Raw genomic sequence first — 16,999 nt, 5'->3', positions numbered from 1 at the left:
CCTGTCTATACGCTAGTTCTAAGTTATCCCTCATTGCTCTGTTAAGATCACCCCCAGCTCAAAGTAATGAGTGTGTTAACAGTGTGTTAACAGCTGCTATTAGTCGGGGAGGGAAATGTAGGTAAAACTGCTGTGATAAAGATTTTAGTCAGAATAATGTTTCTTTTCAGTTGCAAAAAAAGAATGCTTGGCTTCTAATAGAACAAAATAGCGAACATAGTGATTGTTATGTGAAGCGTGCATTTGGGATCCCTAGTGTTCACCCTCAATATCTCTTTCCTCATCTGTTTTTATTGAGTTTGGGTAGCTCTTCCGTGCAATATTGCCTCCTCTGTCATCACGCCCCGTGTGACAGGCCAGCATGGTTAACGGTGGTCTGGATCAGGGGAATCCACAGTGGATGGGACCCTTTAGCATGCTCTCTCGCATTTGATGGATGTGTTTAGGGTATCTGCTAGCCGCGAAAAGTTTCAGAGCAATAATTCTGCTTAATGACCTACTAAAAGTTTTTTGTAGGCAAGGGAGGGAGATGAGGGCATAGAGGGCAAGGACCTTCATTAGAGAAGTCTTGTAGTTATTAGGAGAAACTGAAGGCTGAATTCTTTTATTCCCTGCTTCCCTAAGCGGGAGAAAATAACTACAGGATAGACAGAGACAAACTGCCCTCTTTACAATCCATCCAGCATTGTACCTGCACCAATGAGAATGTTGGGATCATATTGACCTCCTGCCCCTTTATTCTTTAATTGTCAGCTATGGTTTTCATTTGTTCTCTCTGACTGCACTCATCCCTTTGTATAGTAGGGTCACTAACTCTAATCCTTAACCTTCATTTGTCCATAATCAAGGTTTCACATGATTAGATAAGGGGTGAAGAGGTTAGTTAAAAGAAGGTTACAAAGGAAGGAATGTTTGCAACTTTTATACATTTATTACCAACTCCAGTAGGGGCTGTATATATGTTATTTTATCAGATATTATTCGGACTGTCATATATCTTTTATGAACACACGCTCTACTGCCAGTGTGTTAGAACAACATATGATAGTGTGAATCAAGCTAAATCATGGTCTAACAAATAACTGCACATACAGTGCCTTGTGAAAGTATTTAGCCCCCTCGAACTTGTTGAACTTTTGCCACATTTAAGGCTTCAAACATAAAGATATAAAATTTTATTTTTTTGTGAAGCATCAACAACAAGTGGGACAAAATCATGAAGTGGAAAAAAAAATATTGGATTTTAAAATGACATCGGGTGTGCAAAATTATTCAGCCCCCTCAAGTTAATACTTTTTAACACTGCCTTTTGCTGCAATTACAGTTGAAAGTCGTTTGGGGTGTGCCTTGGTAAGTCTATCAGTTTTGTACATCGAGAGACTGAAATGTCTGCCCATTCTTCTTGCAAAACAGCTGCAGCTCAATGAGGTTGGATGAAGAGCAGCAGTTTTTAGTTCTTTCCACAGTTTTTTAATTAGACTGGACTTTGACTTGGCCATTCTAATACCAGGATATGTTTGTTTGTGAACCAATCCCTTGTAGATTCTGCTTAATGTTTTGGATCATTGTCTTGTTGGAAGATAAATCTCCTTCCCAGTCTCAGGTCTTTTGCAGACTCCAACAGGTTTTCTTCCAAAATGCTGAAGAAAAGCAGGCCCAAACCACGATGCTGCACCACCATGTTTGACAGTGGGTATGGTGTCTTCAGGGTGATGAGCTGTGTTGCTTTTATGCCAAACATAACATTTTGCATTGTTGAAAGTTTAATTTTAGTTTTATCTGACCAGAGCACATCCTTCCACATGTTTGCTGTGTCTCCCACCTTCACTGTACATGTCTGCACTTCTTCCAGAGTGATGATGGGCCTCTTTGCTGCATCACTGATCAGTCTTTTCCTTGGTTAAGCTGAAAGTTTAGAGGGACGGCTGGGCCTTTATAGATTTGCAGTGGTCTGATACTCCTTCCATTCAATATTATTGGTAGCTCAGTGCTCCTTTTGATGCTTAAAGCTTGGGAAATCCTTTTGTATCTAAATCCAGCCATGAACTGCTCCACAGCTGTCACGCTAACCTGCATGATGTGTTCCTGTTCTTCATAATGCTCTCTGGGCTTTAAACAGTGACTATCACAGGGCAGGTGCATTTATACATAGACTTTGATTGTACACTGTCAGATTCTATTAAAATCAGCATCAGTCATTTAGGTCAGCATTGGATCATTCACAGATCCTCACTGAACGTTTGGAGAGCGTTTGCTGCACTGAAAGTAAAGGGGCCGATTAATTTTGCACGCCTCACTCTTGAGAGCATAAACTTAGTTAAAGTTCTATCAACGGCGGTCCTTCAATGCCAATGTCCTGCAACTTTTGCATGCATCCCCACTCCAACAAACCTGAAACAAAAGGTCAAATTACCTCTTCTCTGTGAGTTTAGCAGAGGCCTTGCCATTAACCCTTTATTTATTTCATGTGTCATAGAAGGGATGAAAGATGCAGGACAGTGGCACTCGAGGACCAACGTTGCTTACCCCTGCTTTAAACAAAAACAAATGCATAAACATGAAGAGAAAAAATTTGCCTGATCACACAACAGATTTTTGTCATGTGACACATGCCAACCTTTGCTCTCTCATAGGCTGTGGTCACTGAGCATGAATATTGCATTAAATAGGGTTTGTTTGGTCCAAACTGCTTTTTTTTTCATTTGACCCATTTTGTATTCAAATACTTAAAAATAGTAATTGTTTTCAAGTGGACAATAAAGGCATGCCACTATCATTGCTCCCATTGGTCAAAAGTGACTACAAGAGGAAAAAGTACAGTCCAGATAATGGAGGGAAACTGCTATGGGGGTCCGGCATGCAGTACCTCTATTTAGCATATTTGTGCATATTTGTGCTGTTATTACCTCAGCAACTAATTCAATGAAGATTTTGAAGAAGATTTAGTTTTAAGTTTGTGACTTTGTCAGAGGATGTGTCCTACAAGGTGCAGGGGATCCATTGAATGCAGGCAAGCAGTGTTGCTAAGCAACAGGCAGCCTCACAGGTATGGTTTTTGTACTATGTTTACTACCACAGAGCAGACAATCTAAAGAGAATATGCTTTCTGCATTTAGGTCAGATCAAGGAGGATTTTTACTCATACCTAAAGTAAACAGCACCCGGTTGAAAGCGGGCCAAGTTCACCTCAAAGAGTGGATCTGGGTAACAAAGTACGCCCGTCTTTATTCACACCTGCACAAGTGGTCCAGACCGCTGGGGAGACAAAATGTGACAGATTTGGAAACCCCATAAGATTTTACAATTAATACCAAGAAGAAAAAGGAAAATTACTTTTATTTTATCCCTTTTTTGGGATAAAGTGGTAACCATTTTTTAAGACACATGGCTCTTTTAATTAAGAATAAGATAATTACAGCAGGGTTGGTTGCAATGGGTTCCTACTAGTTTTCTTCTTTAATTGTGAGCTCCAGTCTGGCTCCACCTTAATCTGTTATTTTACAGCCTCATTAGCCTTCGGCACCTTTACAAATAAACAGAGTTATGGCGGGGAGCAACCTGGTTTGTTTTTTCCCCTTAATATTCAATATCCCACTGAGCTGTACGCTGATTACCATAACATCGTTTAAAATGTCACACCTGGAAAGTGTATACCAATCGGGGAGTTCAGCATTAAAGAACACTGCAATGGGGATGTCTGTGAAGCTAATGTTGAAACAGAAAGCATAAGCTAAGGTTTACTACTTTACTATTAGATTACCTGATATTTTAAAGTCAGTTTTAGTGCCTTAACATTAGCATACAGTCTTAGAACACTAAGTGTGTTCAGCATTCTGTTTTTTTCTCCTTTCCATCCAAAATACACTATATTGCCAAAAGTATTTGCTCACCTGCCTTGACTCACATATGAGCTTAAGTGACATCCCGTTCCTAATCCATAGGGTTCAATATGACGTCGGTCCACCCTTTGCAGCTAGAACAGCTTCAACTCTTCTGGGAAGGCTGTCCACAAGGTTTAGGAGTGTGTTTATGGGAATTTTTGACCATTCTTCCAGAAGCGCATTTGTGAGGTCGCACACTGATGTTGGACGAGAAGGCCTGGCTCTCAGTCTCCGCTCTAATTCATCCCAAAGGTGTTCTATCGGGTTGAGGTCAGGACTCTGTGCAGGCCAGTCAAGTTCATCCACACCAGACTCTGTCATCCATGTCTTTATGGACCTTGCTTTGTGCACTGGTGCACAGTCATGTTGGAAGAGGAAGGGGCCAGCTCCAAACTGTTCCCACAAAGTTGGGAGCATGGAATTGTCCAAAATGTCTTGGTATGCTGAAGCATTCAGAGTTCCTTTCACTGGAACTAAGGGGCCAAGCCTTGCTCCTGAAAAACAACCTCACACCATAATCCCCCCTCCACCAAACTTTACACTTGGCACAATGCAGTCAGACAAGTACCGTTCTCCTGGCAACCGCCAAACCCAGACCCGTCCATCAGATTGCCAGATGGAGAAGCGCGATTCGTCACTCCAGAGAACGCGTCTCCACTGCTCTAGAGTCCAGTGGCGGCGTGCTTTACACCACCGCATCCGACGCTTTGCATTGCACTTGGTGATGTATGGCTTGGATGCAGCTGCTCGACCATGGAAACCCATTCCATGAAGCTCTCTGCGCACTGTTCTTGAGCTAATCTGAAGGCCACATGAAGTTTGGAGGTCTGTAGTGATTGACTCTGCAGAAAGTTGGCGACCTCTTCGCACTATGCGCGTCAGCATCCGCTGACCCCGCTCCGTCAGTTTACGTGGCCTACCACTTCGTGGCTGAGTTGCTGTCGTTCCCAAACACTTCCATTTTCTTATAATACAGCTGACAGTTGACTGTGGAATATTTAGGAGCGAGGAAATTTCACGACTGGATTTGTTGCACAGGTGGCATCCTATCACAGTTCCACGCTGGAATTCACTGAGCTCCTGAGAGCGACCCATTCTTTCACAAATGTTTGTAAAAACAGTCTGCATGCCTAGGTGCTTGAATTTATACACCTGTGGCCATGGAAGTGATTGGAACACCTGATTCCAATAATTTGGATGGGTGAGCAAATACTTTTGGCAATATAGTGTACCTCTCTAGTTTTTCTTTACCCTGTTCCCTCAACCAGGCATCTATGCTCTGGCGCTGAAAATATAAATGATTGACAATAATGTCTATACATGTTTTTTTTACTCTCTGGTCATCTCTTTAAATATTAATTTAGTTTAGTATCTAGTTATTTAGTATAATTATAAGCTAAATATTATTTGCAACCCTAGATCCAATACTTTTAATGTCATAAAATTACATTATGATTAAAGAAAGTTAGCTAATCAATGCTAATGCTCAGGGTGCTTTTCTCGATACAGACAGAAAATGAGTTTAACCATTTTGATGTAAGATCCAAGATTTGTGGTGAATGAAATAAGTAGCTGTGAACAAATAAAGCATTTTCATTCACAGCATATTAGCATCCCCATTGCCATAGTAACTCAGATTCATCCCCAGCACATTACATCCCTTAAGTACAAAAGATCAGGATTTTTTGAGCTTGTAACCTTGAAGATACAACTAAATAAAAAAATAAACTTTTGTGAGATATCTATCATCATGAGAAATAAGCATATAGGTTAAAAGAAATCCACATATTGGTTTGTTATTTGGTAATTCCTTTTAAAAATACTGTTGTCTGCATGCAACATTTAGAAAAGAGTGCTTTTTAGTTAGATTAATACATTTGTTTCTCTGACTGACTACAATCAGACTCCTTTCTTTTCGATCACTGTGGATTCTTATGTCTTTTAGGTCATGAGATTGTAGAAATTAAAGTTATTCACCAAAAATGATAGAAATGCTGGTCTAGTTTTGTAGTATAACATTGTGAAGTGCAGAAAATAACACAAATATACTTGTTCAGTATTAAGAGGATTCCTGCCAACTTTTACCCTTTGCTTTTGTTTATCATACACTACACACAAGTTTTTAAATTGATTTTCTTTAGTATCAGCTAAATTATTTAAGGTCCAGGTTTGCGTAAGCCATTATAATTTAAACTCAATTTGATAAATTGTTAAGTAAAATGATCTTCTTCCAGGCAAGAATGAGCGTCAAGCAAACACAGCCACATGCATAATAAAAAGAGACATCCAGTGTTGTCATGGGTTCAAGTGCTGACCCCTTGACCTTTGCCAAATGTCCCTCCCATGTCTCTCTGTAACAACGCCCCCCATACCCCCCCGCCGCGCTCTGATGCGTCTTATGGCAAGAGTTGAAAAATTAATATTACTTTTTATAGGTTCAGTCTGTATTTATTTTATTTCCTCTCTCCCTGTTTTTGCCTCTGCCTGTATTTTTGTATTTTTTATATGATCTCTTTAAGATCCCAAAATGTTTTTATGTTCCCCTTTTTTAAATGGAATCCCTTTTTTCTTTTTCTTTTCACTTTATTATATTATGTAAAACATTTTGAAAAGGAGAAGAAACAAAAAATAACATGCCAATGTTGACTACAGAAAGAGAAATTAAACAAATAAAAGCAAACTCCTATTTATTAATGTATGATAATAAATCCAGAATGGTGTCACATCTAAAAAGAACCAGACCAAATGAAGCTATTTTGATCAGAAAATTTAGAGAGAACGTAAAGTTAGAGTTGGATGTAACAAATAATGGAAAATGTGAGAATAGAAGTAAAATAGTAAATGGCCTGTATTTGTATAGCTTGACCAAACCACTTTAAAGGGCTTTCACCCATTCATTCACCCACATACTGATGGTGGCAACAGCTGCAATGGGGTTCCCTAACAGAAGCGAGGCTGCCTAATATAGGCTCCACTAGCCTGTCTCACCACCATCAGTAGGCAAGGTGGGGTGAACTGTCTTGCCTAACAGCACAAGACACTGAAAGCCAGAGGTGGGGCTTGAACCGACGATCCTTCGGTTGGTGGCAATCCACTGTATCTGACCCTAGTGTCGCCCAGATGTGAGCAGAATAATAAAGAAAACTGGTCCTGATGTCCTCCAGCAGCCTAACCTTATAGCAGTGTAACTACAAAAACTTCATGGTAACCTGAACCCCATTTATTATCAATAGTTTATTTAATTTTTTTTTAGTTTTCAAGCCTAGTCATAAGTCCTATGGCTTTCAAAAAATTCACCCACATTTCCTGCTTGAATGACGTTCAGATTTAGTCAAAATCTTACTTTTATTTTATTTTTTTTATTTGGGATGTCTTGCTTTAGAATGTATAAAATCAAAATAAGTGGTCCTCCTAATTGTCAATCATTCTAGTGATATGTTTACATAAGGCCATCATACATGCTCGTCCCAAAGAAGCTATGTTTTTTGGTGCATTTTCAGGTGTGAATGAGTGGTGAGCTACTATTTCAGCCAGTCATTGAAGCTCGCCTTTAACAGGTTTGCTTGTCGTGAATACATTTTTTCTTACCGGTGGTGAGTCTGACCCAGTGGAAAGACTGCAGATCTTCTTTTGGAAAGTAAGCTTGTACAATTGAACAGCAACTTTTTAAAAAGGTGTGCACAAGGAGAAATGGGCCCGTGCATGCTCTTGCATACGTTTAATAGGTGTTCCATTTCAGGAGCATATACAGGGTTGTGCATGTGCGTTTTTTTTTGTTTGTTTTTTGTAAGTGGAGAGGGTGGTTCTTTTCAAAACTTCTGTGTAATCCTCCCCTCTACCTTTAATACACACATATAATCTCTAAATATATTAGAGACACTACCTAATTTGCATAATTATAACAAAACAATCAACAGTAATAGCAATTTGTATTAGTGGTGACATTAACCAGGGATTCTTTACTAGATGGTCTGCTGTTTGAGATTCTCCTCCACCTGCCTGCAATCAAGCAGCGTAATTAATTCAAAAGCTTTTCAGTCTTGTCAACAAAAATGAAACGCTTCCTTACATCCTGTCAGGTAATCATAGTAGAGAAAAAAGACTGCTGGTGTTTGCAGAGACCCCTTGTGAGTGGCTGTAAAAAACAGTGGTGAGGTTTTTTCCTTCTCTCTATTCCCTCTAAAACAAGTGACACTAACTAATTGACTTGCAGGAAAGCTTAATAAAACTAAAAGCAGGAAGAGTAATCTAGCTGACTCATTACATAGGCCTAATCCTTTATAGTTAATTAACTTTTTTTCCCTCTGTGTCAAACAAGGGAAATTTAGAACGCTGTCAAGGGTAGTAATCCCACCTCCCTGTCTGCTAGCTTTATACAGGCACATTTTAGTCTTATGATATGGATGAGCCAAATGTGTTATTCACGGTATTGAAATATTTATGCAGTCCAGGAACATGGAGTTGTTGGTGCATTCACAATTTCCTGCTGAAGCACATTTACTCCCAGCCATGTGGCTTTTGCATTTTTCAAACAGTGGCACAGTGTGTGGGTGAGCGGGTGTTCCAGTGTGGGTGGTTTTGCACTGTGCCTTTGTATGCCATGTTTTTCTGTCTGTATTTTTGATGGTTGAAAAACCCACAGATTTGATTCCAGTGAATGGGCCTCACGAAGACGGATTTGGGCTGTGTTGCATAATAATAAGTACAATCACACCTCATGTAGAAAGAGAAAAGGCAATGTTGACGAATGTAGCGAAGATGGTTACAAAAGATCTTATGAGATCGTTATTTAATTTTAGTTAAAGATAAAGAAAAAAGTATGTATAGATTGTAAGTGAGGTAATTAAACACAAGATTAAAGAAAACTGTACAAGTCATCCACTCACTTATCCAATATTTCCTCTTTATTATGTGGTTTTTATTCAATTAACTTTTAATATCTTTTCATAATCTGTCCAAGTCAATGTTGGAACAGATCTGCTCACCCAGCATATTCGGAGCATCTCTATATGCCGTCAGTGTGTCATGGAAAAAAATCAGATCAAAAATCAAAAAAGTCATATGCAAACCAGTGTGACCAGGGCTTTAGGCCCAATACACATGGAGATGAGGTTAGGTGTAAAAGCAAAAGTATTTTTTTCATTTCACCTGTACATCCAAATGGATTAAATCATTTTTTGAAACGTAGTTCCTAAGTAGATAAATCCTATAACAATGGTTTCATGTTTCAGTGTATAGATGTGAGCCTCCTACCCATATGACGTACATGTACTTCTTAACCTCAGGCTCAGGCTGAACGCAGTGTAGCTACAGATAAAAAAAAAAACTGTTTTTTTGTGTCCCCAGGAGTTGTAAATTAAGTATAAAATCTGAGATTTAGAAAAATATGTCCTGGTTAGCGTACACAGTACTGTACTAAATGTTGCTTTTGATTTTAGTGTCAAAATATATCTACAGTGTCACATTTATTTCAAAATGCCCTTGAGTAAAATAAACATACTTGCCTGTATGTTAAACTACTTCTGCACGTTGTTAAAATGCCACCGCACAACCAAATCACACATGTGCGAAAAACTGCCCCTTCAAGAAGAGAAAGTCGCTCTCTGCACGATCGGGATCGTGCTGTGGATCTCACCGTGTGTACGATTTTCTATCCAGCAGCCAGCCTGGAGGATGCGTGTGCTCTCGAAAGCGTCCATGTCCTCGGTTTTGACTACGTCTCTGTCCTCGGTTTTATGTTTTGACAGGTTGGGTGGAGACAAACCTCTTCTGCAAGCCTCCTCCTGATTGGGCCTTGCAGATACAATCACACAGGAAGTAGTGTCAGAAGCCTTTGACAGACACTTACCACTTACCCCAGGGTCTTCTCGAGTCATCGTCTACAAGCTGTCAGTCAAAGGCTTCCTGACACCACTTCTAGTGTGATCATGTCTGCAAGGCCCAATCAGGAGGCTTACAAAAGTGGTTTATCTCCACCCAACCTGTCAAAACACATTTCCTTTGCGCGAAGAGAAAATCTGTCCGAGGACAGACGCTTTCGAGAGCGCAGGCATCCTTAAGCATGGCCTCTGGATAGAAAACCATGCGCACAGTTAGATCCCTTGCACGATCCCGAGCACATTTGGGAGGAACTGTCATGCACAGAGAGAGATTTTCTCCTCTCAAAGTGGCAGTTTCTCGTGCAACTGTGATTTTGTGGCGCAATGGTAGATAAACAATGAGCACAAGTAGTTTGGCATACACGGGAGTATGTTTATTTTTCTCACAGGCATTTTGAAATAATTGTGACGCCATATATATGTTTCTACTATTCCAAGATCAATACAGAAGTCTAGAAATATGTCTGGTTTGGTTTGTTATGTGTTTCTTAGTGGCTTGGAATCATCTAAACACTTGTAATTATCCTTAATCTCTTTTCACATCATAACATTTGTTTCTGTTTTCTGCTATAGGTCATGGAACCAAAGGGGTGTTTGAACTTCTGGCAGGGTGGAGGAGAACAAGGGAAAACCTGCCATTCAAGGAGCGTGTGGCTGACGCCTTTGCAGATGTGATGGTGTGCTACACCATGACGAGCTCACTCTACATCATCACCTTTGGCATGGGAGCTAGCCCTTTCACCAACATTGAGTCTGTGAAAATCTTCTGCCAGAGCATGTGTGTTGCCATCTTGGTCAACTACTTTTATGTTTTTTCTTTTTATGGCTCTTGCTTGGTGTTTGCTGGACAGCTCGAGCAGAACCGATACCACAGTGTTTTCTGTTGTAAGATCCCGTCAGTAGAATATTTGGACCGCCAGCCGACTTGGTTTAAAACCATGATGAGTGACGGCCATGACCTGTCCACGCACCATGACAGTGTGCCATACCAAAATCACTTCATCCAGCACTTCCTACGTGAACATTACACTGAGTGGATTACCAACACATATGTGAAACCTTTTGTGGTCATTCTATATCTCATCTATGCTTCTTTTTCCTTCATGGGATGTTTACAGATCAGTGATGGGTCGAATATAGTGAACCTGCTGGCCAGTAATTCACCAAGCGTTTCGTTTGCTGCTACCCAGCAGAAGTACTTTAGTAATTACAGCCCTGTAATTGGGTTTTATATCTACGAGCCTATTGAGTATTGGAACTCCACTGTGCAGGAGCACCTAAAGACTCTAAGCCATGGCTTCAACAAGATGTCCTGGATGGACAACTTTTTCCATTACCTCCGGGTAGTGAATGTCAGTGCATCAACTAAGAGTGACTTTATCAACATCCTGAAGGGTTCTTTCTTGCGCAGTCCAGAGTACCAGCACTTTACAGAGGACATAATCTTCTCTAAAAACCGCGAAACTGACGAGTACGACATCATTGCCTCACGGATGTACTTGGTGGCACGGACCACAGAGAAGAAGAGGGAAGAGGTGGTGGAGCTCTTGGAAAAACTTCGTCCCTTGATGCTAATCAACAGCATCAAATTCATTGCCTTCAATCCCACATTTGTTTTCATGGACCGCTACAGTTCCTCTGTCATCTCACCAATCTTGACCTCAGGCTTCAGCGTACTTACCATCCTTATTCTTACATTCTTCCTAGTCATTAACCCTTTGGGAAACTTCTGGCTCATTCTCACGGTTACGTCCGTGGAGCTGGGTGTTTTGGGATTGATGACCCTCTGGAATGTTGGCATGGACAGCATCTCAATCCTGTGCCTTATTTATACACTCAACTTCGCTATGGATCACTGTGCACCACACCTGTACACTTTTGTGTTGGCCACTGAGCACACCAGGACGCAGTGCATCAAGCTGGCACTGGAGGAGCACGGGGCGGCGATCCTGCAGAACACATCCTGCTTTTTGATCGGGATCATGCCTCTGGTGTTTGTGCCTTCCAATCTGACCTACACGCTGTTCAAGTGCTCCCTACTCACGGCGGGATGCACCCTGCTGCACTGTTTCGTCATCTTGCCCGTATTCCTGACTTTCTTTCCACCATCCAAAAAGAGGCACAAGAAAAAAAAGAGGGCAAAGCGGAAAGAGCGGGAGAGGGAACGAGAGAGGGAGAGGGAAAGAGAGGAGATAGAGTGCATTGAAGTCAGGGAAAATCCTGATCATGTGACAAATGTTTGAGTAGGTTTTGACATCATGATCAGTAACTGTGGGTTATTGGTAGACTCTCAGATGCAGAAGCATCTGTTAAGATGCAGGGAGCATATAGTGTCCGTCATGAAGTGGTGGCCACCAGATAGTAGCAGCTAAGCTGACCAGGGGAGGGTGCAGCTCCACTGGTCATTCAGTCCCTAAGTCCAGACAGTCATTAGCACAAACTGGTTACTTACTGTAAGCTTTTCCCAAATGTTAGAAGTATAAAGGAATTTAGTTGCCAAAACTTGCCTGCAAAATCTTAAAATAAAATAAAAACTAAACACATACATTTACCTGTCTATTTTGATGCCAAGGGTTGTATGTTCATCTCCTTTATTAAAAGTAGATAACAAGGTGTTATCGAGTTATCTTAAAGGGTTTCACGATTAGCTGTGACAACAGACTTTATTTGAGAAACATTTATTTTCAATGTAAATCCAAAACAGAAAAATTACTGAAAGCTATTAATTTCAATGAATGTAAATAGAATATTGTCACACAGATGTCGCCATGTTGTTTACCCTGCAATGCATTTTGCATTAATGATGAATGCTAAGTCTGGCAACGCCAACTCTGTCCAGCACAAAACTATGAATGAAGAACTTCTTCAGGTTGAAATCGAGCGCATGAAAATTTATGTCGATATAAAAATCACAAGAGGTAATGAAGATGGTGAGGACGAAACAGAGGAAGATGGGAGAATTGGCCAAAGAAGATGGTATTTGTGAGGTTCCTGCTCAGAGATGCTAACTAGTGTTGCACCAATACTGATAGCAGTATAGGGCAGGGCTCCAATCCAGCACTAAAATTGTGGTATCGGTATTGGCACTGATACCATTTTGAGAGCCAAAAGTTTATTAAACTATTGTCATAAATTCCAGGTAGGCAATAAAAAGTTCTTCTGGATTCACTTTGTATTAGTCTTTTTCCTGCTTAACAAATGTAGGCAGCAGCTTGATAAAGCCATGATGGCAATTATTTTACATCCAAGGAGTATGCATTTCTTTTTATAAACACACACATCAACTTCAAACATGGTATCGGTATGGGCCAATCTGCACAACCAGGTATTGGTATCAGGGCCAAAAAAAATGGCATTGATGCAACACTATTGCTAATCCAGATAGAGAGCTATGCTAAAAGAAGCACCAGTTATCAAAACATTTTCTCGGATATATGATGTGATTCAAGGACTAAAAGATGCTTCACTGTCATTCTAAATTGCCGTTCATTATCTTTCAATTTGATTATGATTCACGCTAGCTCCCGCTAATGGTGTTAGCTATAGCTTATATAGTAAACAGTAGATTACAGTCTTTTATCAATGGTCTGTTTCAACAGATATCTCATGTATAATGGTTCATGAATACCTTGAGGCAGTGTTGTATTGTCTAAGTTTACACAAGTGAAATGCTTTACAATAAACAACAACTGTGGTAAAGTTAGCTATCCTGTATTTACTCTGTAGGTTCCAGTCCATTTAGGCCTGACTGTGTCATCAATTGCATGCATTGCAAAGGTGAAAAAATAGCGACCTCCATGGGTAAAAAATATAACTGAGGATATATAATTTTGGAAGTAAATATGAAATTATACATATTGCAAGTGGATATTTTTAAGTTAATTGGAAAGTTACAACATATTTATGCCAACATGTTCTCCTAGTCGTGGATCCCTTTAACGGGCAGAAAGAGGGATTAAGTGAGCAGAAGTAAACAGGCAATGATGAGTCTACATGCACCTTACTTTTGCCACCGCAGTATCAGCTAAAGGAGATGAAACCAAATGATGAGAGAAAAAAAATACAGTAGGCCTGAAAGCCTACTTCATGCTTTCTGTAGCATCCAAAATAGCTCAACAGCTGAACCTAGCAGATGGCTTACACTGTGCCCATTACCAAGAACTGTCTTGCACAATGAATTGTGATGGTAGAATTAATTGTCAAGGTATAGCAAAAACAGAAGACAGCATTTCTATTAGTTCCAGTTCGTGAAAATGCTTAAGCAGGGACCGATAATGCTACATTGAGCTTCAGAGAGTAAGATCTCGTGGGGAATGAACGTTGTGCTGCAACATTTCACAGGCAGTAAGCCTCATTCTAGCAGCATATCTATACTGTTCTGAATTGTAGAAGTTAAACCAAAATGTCAACTTATTATGCTGAAGTCTATAACTGATCAATCATTAAAGAAATTCTCACTTAGTACATGATTGTCTTTTGGTGCCCTTACAAGGTCATTGTCAGGTTCAGTTCCTATTAATAGTGCCAAATAGTGTACAGATGTTTTTGTTCTCTAGTTTTCTATTAAAACAAAGTAACTCTGGGTTTTATAATTAACGGTGGGCAGAGATTAATTTTTCTAAATCTAGATTAATCTTACTCTAATCTTGGAATTAATCCTGATTAAAATCACTCATTGGAATTCCGCCAAAGGCATTCATAATACGTGTGTGCTACCTCCAGAATTTTAAATAACAAGTTTACTTTTTTTGTTTGTAAAATCACATGTAATATTGTCTTCTTACTTAAGATTTTGGCAAAGTTATAAATACTTTTTTGTACCACTTCCAGGGTGTCCCACTTCCAATTATAGATGTCCCTCTTTAAAAATATAGTGTCTCCAAAAATCCGACTTTGGAAGATGTGAAGATCCCAAGGTTTTTAAAAATGTATCATGACCATTTTGAAATTTTCTTCATATTTCTTAGACATGGATGCCCTAAAATTGAATTTTGGTGGATAGATAAATGCCCAGAAATACTTCCCCTGTCGCAGGAGTGTGCATCTCCTCAGAGTCTTGCACATTGATGAGAAAATGGATTGACATATAAACAAAAAGGGAACTCTTAAACATATTCTTAATTTTTTTCAAAATTCTGATGGATGCATGCCCTAAAATTTAGTTCTGGTGGATAGATATATGCCCAGAAATACCTCCCCTGTCTGGGGAGCGCACATCGCCCTGAACTCTCACAGATTGATGAGAAAATGGTTTGAAATATGAATGCAAAAGAGAACTTTTAAAGATATTCTTAATGTTTTTATCAGAAATCATAAAGAATGTTGTTAATAGCAAAACGGAGACTAACCATCCAATGAGCAGAGTATATATATTCATCAGACACTGACTGTAGCACATCGACTAAAACGTGTCTCCATACAAGTGAATTTATTCAAATTCATCTGTTCACCAAAACTCTCAATTTTAGGGCATACATGCATAAGATTCCTTCATAATTCAATCTGTTTTCTCATGAGTGTGCGAGAAGGGAGGTAACACAGGCGTTTGTATAGCTGGATCCATGTCAGCACGTTACGTTCGATGTGGTAATTTCACAGTATGGCTACACTGATCTGTTTTCGCCCCTAGATATATATCCGCGCTTAACTATCATGTTGAAAGTCATCATTAGTATAGACCCAGCTCCCAACACAACTGTGAGAATAGATTAACGGCAATATTTTTTTGATTGTCCGATAAGAGTGGAGTTAACGCGCTGCGCTAACGCCGATAATGGCCCACCACTAGTTTTAATATTCATATAGAGCAACCATAAATCAGAGCTCCTTCATGGTTGAACTCAGTGTATATTGAAAATGAAGATGATTCAGGTTTCACAACAGGAAAGGAGACCAATAAATATTTATCACGATGTAGTCTGAACGAAAAAACAGTGTTTATGTGAAATCTCAGAATCTACATCCCATAATTAAAGCGTAAAAAAATTATTTTTAAATGACAAAATCTTATTTTTTTTAGTGAGTTGTTCCCTCTGAATGTCTTAGTGAGACGAGTAGTTTTTTGAAAGTTGTCGATTTTTATTAATACACAATATATTCTTTTGTTCAGAATTTTATTTTCAGATGTTGGGCTGGTTTTAGACATTTTTTATCAGGTTTTCGTTTATGGACGCTTAGTAAATTGAAAAAAATGGCTTAAAGCTGACATTATAATAGCAAATCTATCATGTCAAAAGTTAATAGTTTAGCTAATATTTTCAATTATATTATTATAAAGCAATGTTTAATATGACCTGCTTTTATTGAAACAAATTCTAAACTTATTCCCACCGCTGCTGTTAGAGTAACACACAGTAGTAAATATTACACTTATATTAATCCTTTAACAATTACTAGGTTGCGTTTAAAGCATAATCAAAAGAGTAAGAAAAAGCGTCTGCTAAATTTCTGTAGCTGTTAAGCTTATTGTCCAGGAAGTGAGCAATTGGTGGTGTTTCTGTGTGCTTTTCATTGTTAAAAATGTTTTAGTCAACCAAATTTACTTTTTTTCCCCCTAACAAAATGCATACCCAGAACTCACTAGAAAAGTACCGCAGCAGCTTGAGCTAACATAACGTTAACTGTTCAGATTTTCACAAAGCAAAATACACTGCTCAAAAAAATAGAGGGAACTTGTAAACAATGCAATATAAACTCAATCAAATCAAACTTCTGGGACCCCAAGCTGTCCACTTAGGAAGCAGCACTGATTGACAATCAATTTCACATGTTGTGTAAATTGAATAGACAACAGGTGGAAATTATTGGCAATAAGCAAAACACACTCAATGAAGGAGAGGTTCTGGAGGTGGGGATCACAGACCACTTCTCAGTACCTATGATTACTGGCTTATATTTTGGTCACTTTAGAATATTGGTTTTGTTGTCAAACTCGTGGTAGCATAAGACGGACTCTACAACCCATACAAGTTCAGCTCAGGTAGTGGGACAGGAGAGGGGAGTGTTGGCCTAGCGGTCAGGGCATAGAGCTTGGAATCCTGAGGTTCTGAGTTCGAGCCCCACTCCCACAAACTGCATCTGGTTTTTGAGCAAGACCCTGGGTGCCACTTGATGGCAGTTCCCTACTCCCCGAGGGATTAGATGCAGAGTTTTTTTTTTTCCTAATGTGAAATCAAAGAGGTTCAATTAGTGCAGCTCATCCAGGATAGCACATCAATGCGAGCTGTGGCAAGAAGGTTT

At 39.5% G+C, this 16,999-nt stretch overlaps 1 protein-coding gene across 1 annotated transcript in view; it reads left to right on the top strand.

The window, feature by feature from the left end:
* Window positions 1–12,936, top strand: part of ptchd4 (patched domain containing 4) — a 57,279-nt gene extending 44,343 nt beyond the window's left edge. Inside the window, exon 3 of the mRNA XM_038304313.1 lies at window positions 10,334–12,936. Coding sequence (XP_038160241.1) covers window positions 10,334–12,003 — 1,670 coding nt within the window. The 3' untranslated portion in view covers window positions 12,004–12,936. The remainder of the gene's footprint in view (window positions 1–10,333) is intronic.
* Window positions 12,937–16,999: the final 4,063 nt, after the last annotated feature.

Source organism: Cyprinodon tularosa, unplaced genomic scaffold (genome assembly GCF_016077235.1).
Source record: "Cyprinodon tularosa strain WSP-4 unplaced genomic scaffold, ASM1607723v1 ctg530, whole genome shotgun sequence".
Taxonomy (NCBI): Eukaryota; Metazoa; Chordata; class Actinopteri; order Cyprinodontiformes; family Cyprinodontidae; genus Cyprinodon; species Cyprinodon tularosa.
Note: the sequence above shows the minus strand (reverse complement) of the source record. Positions and strands in the feature narration are given on the sequence as shown.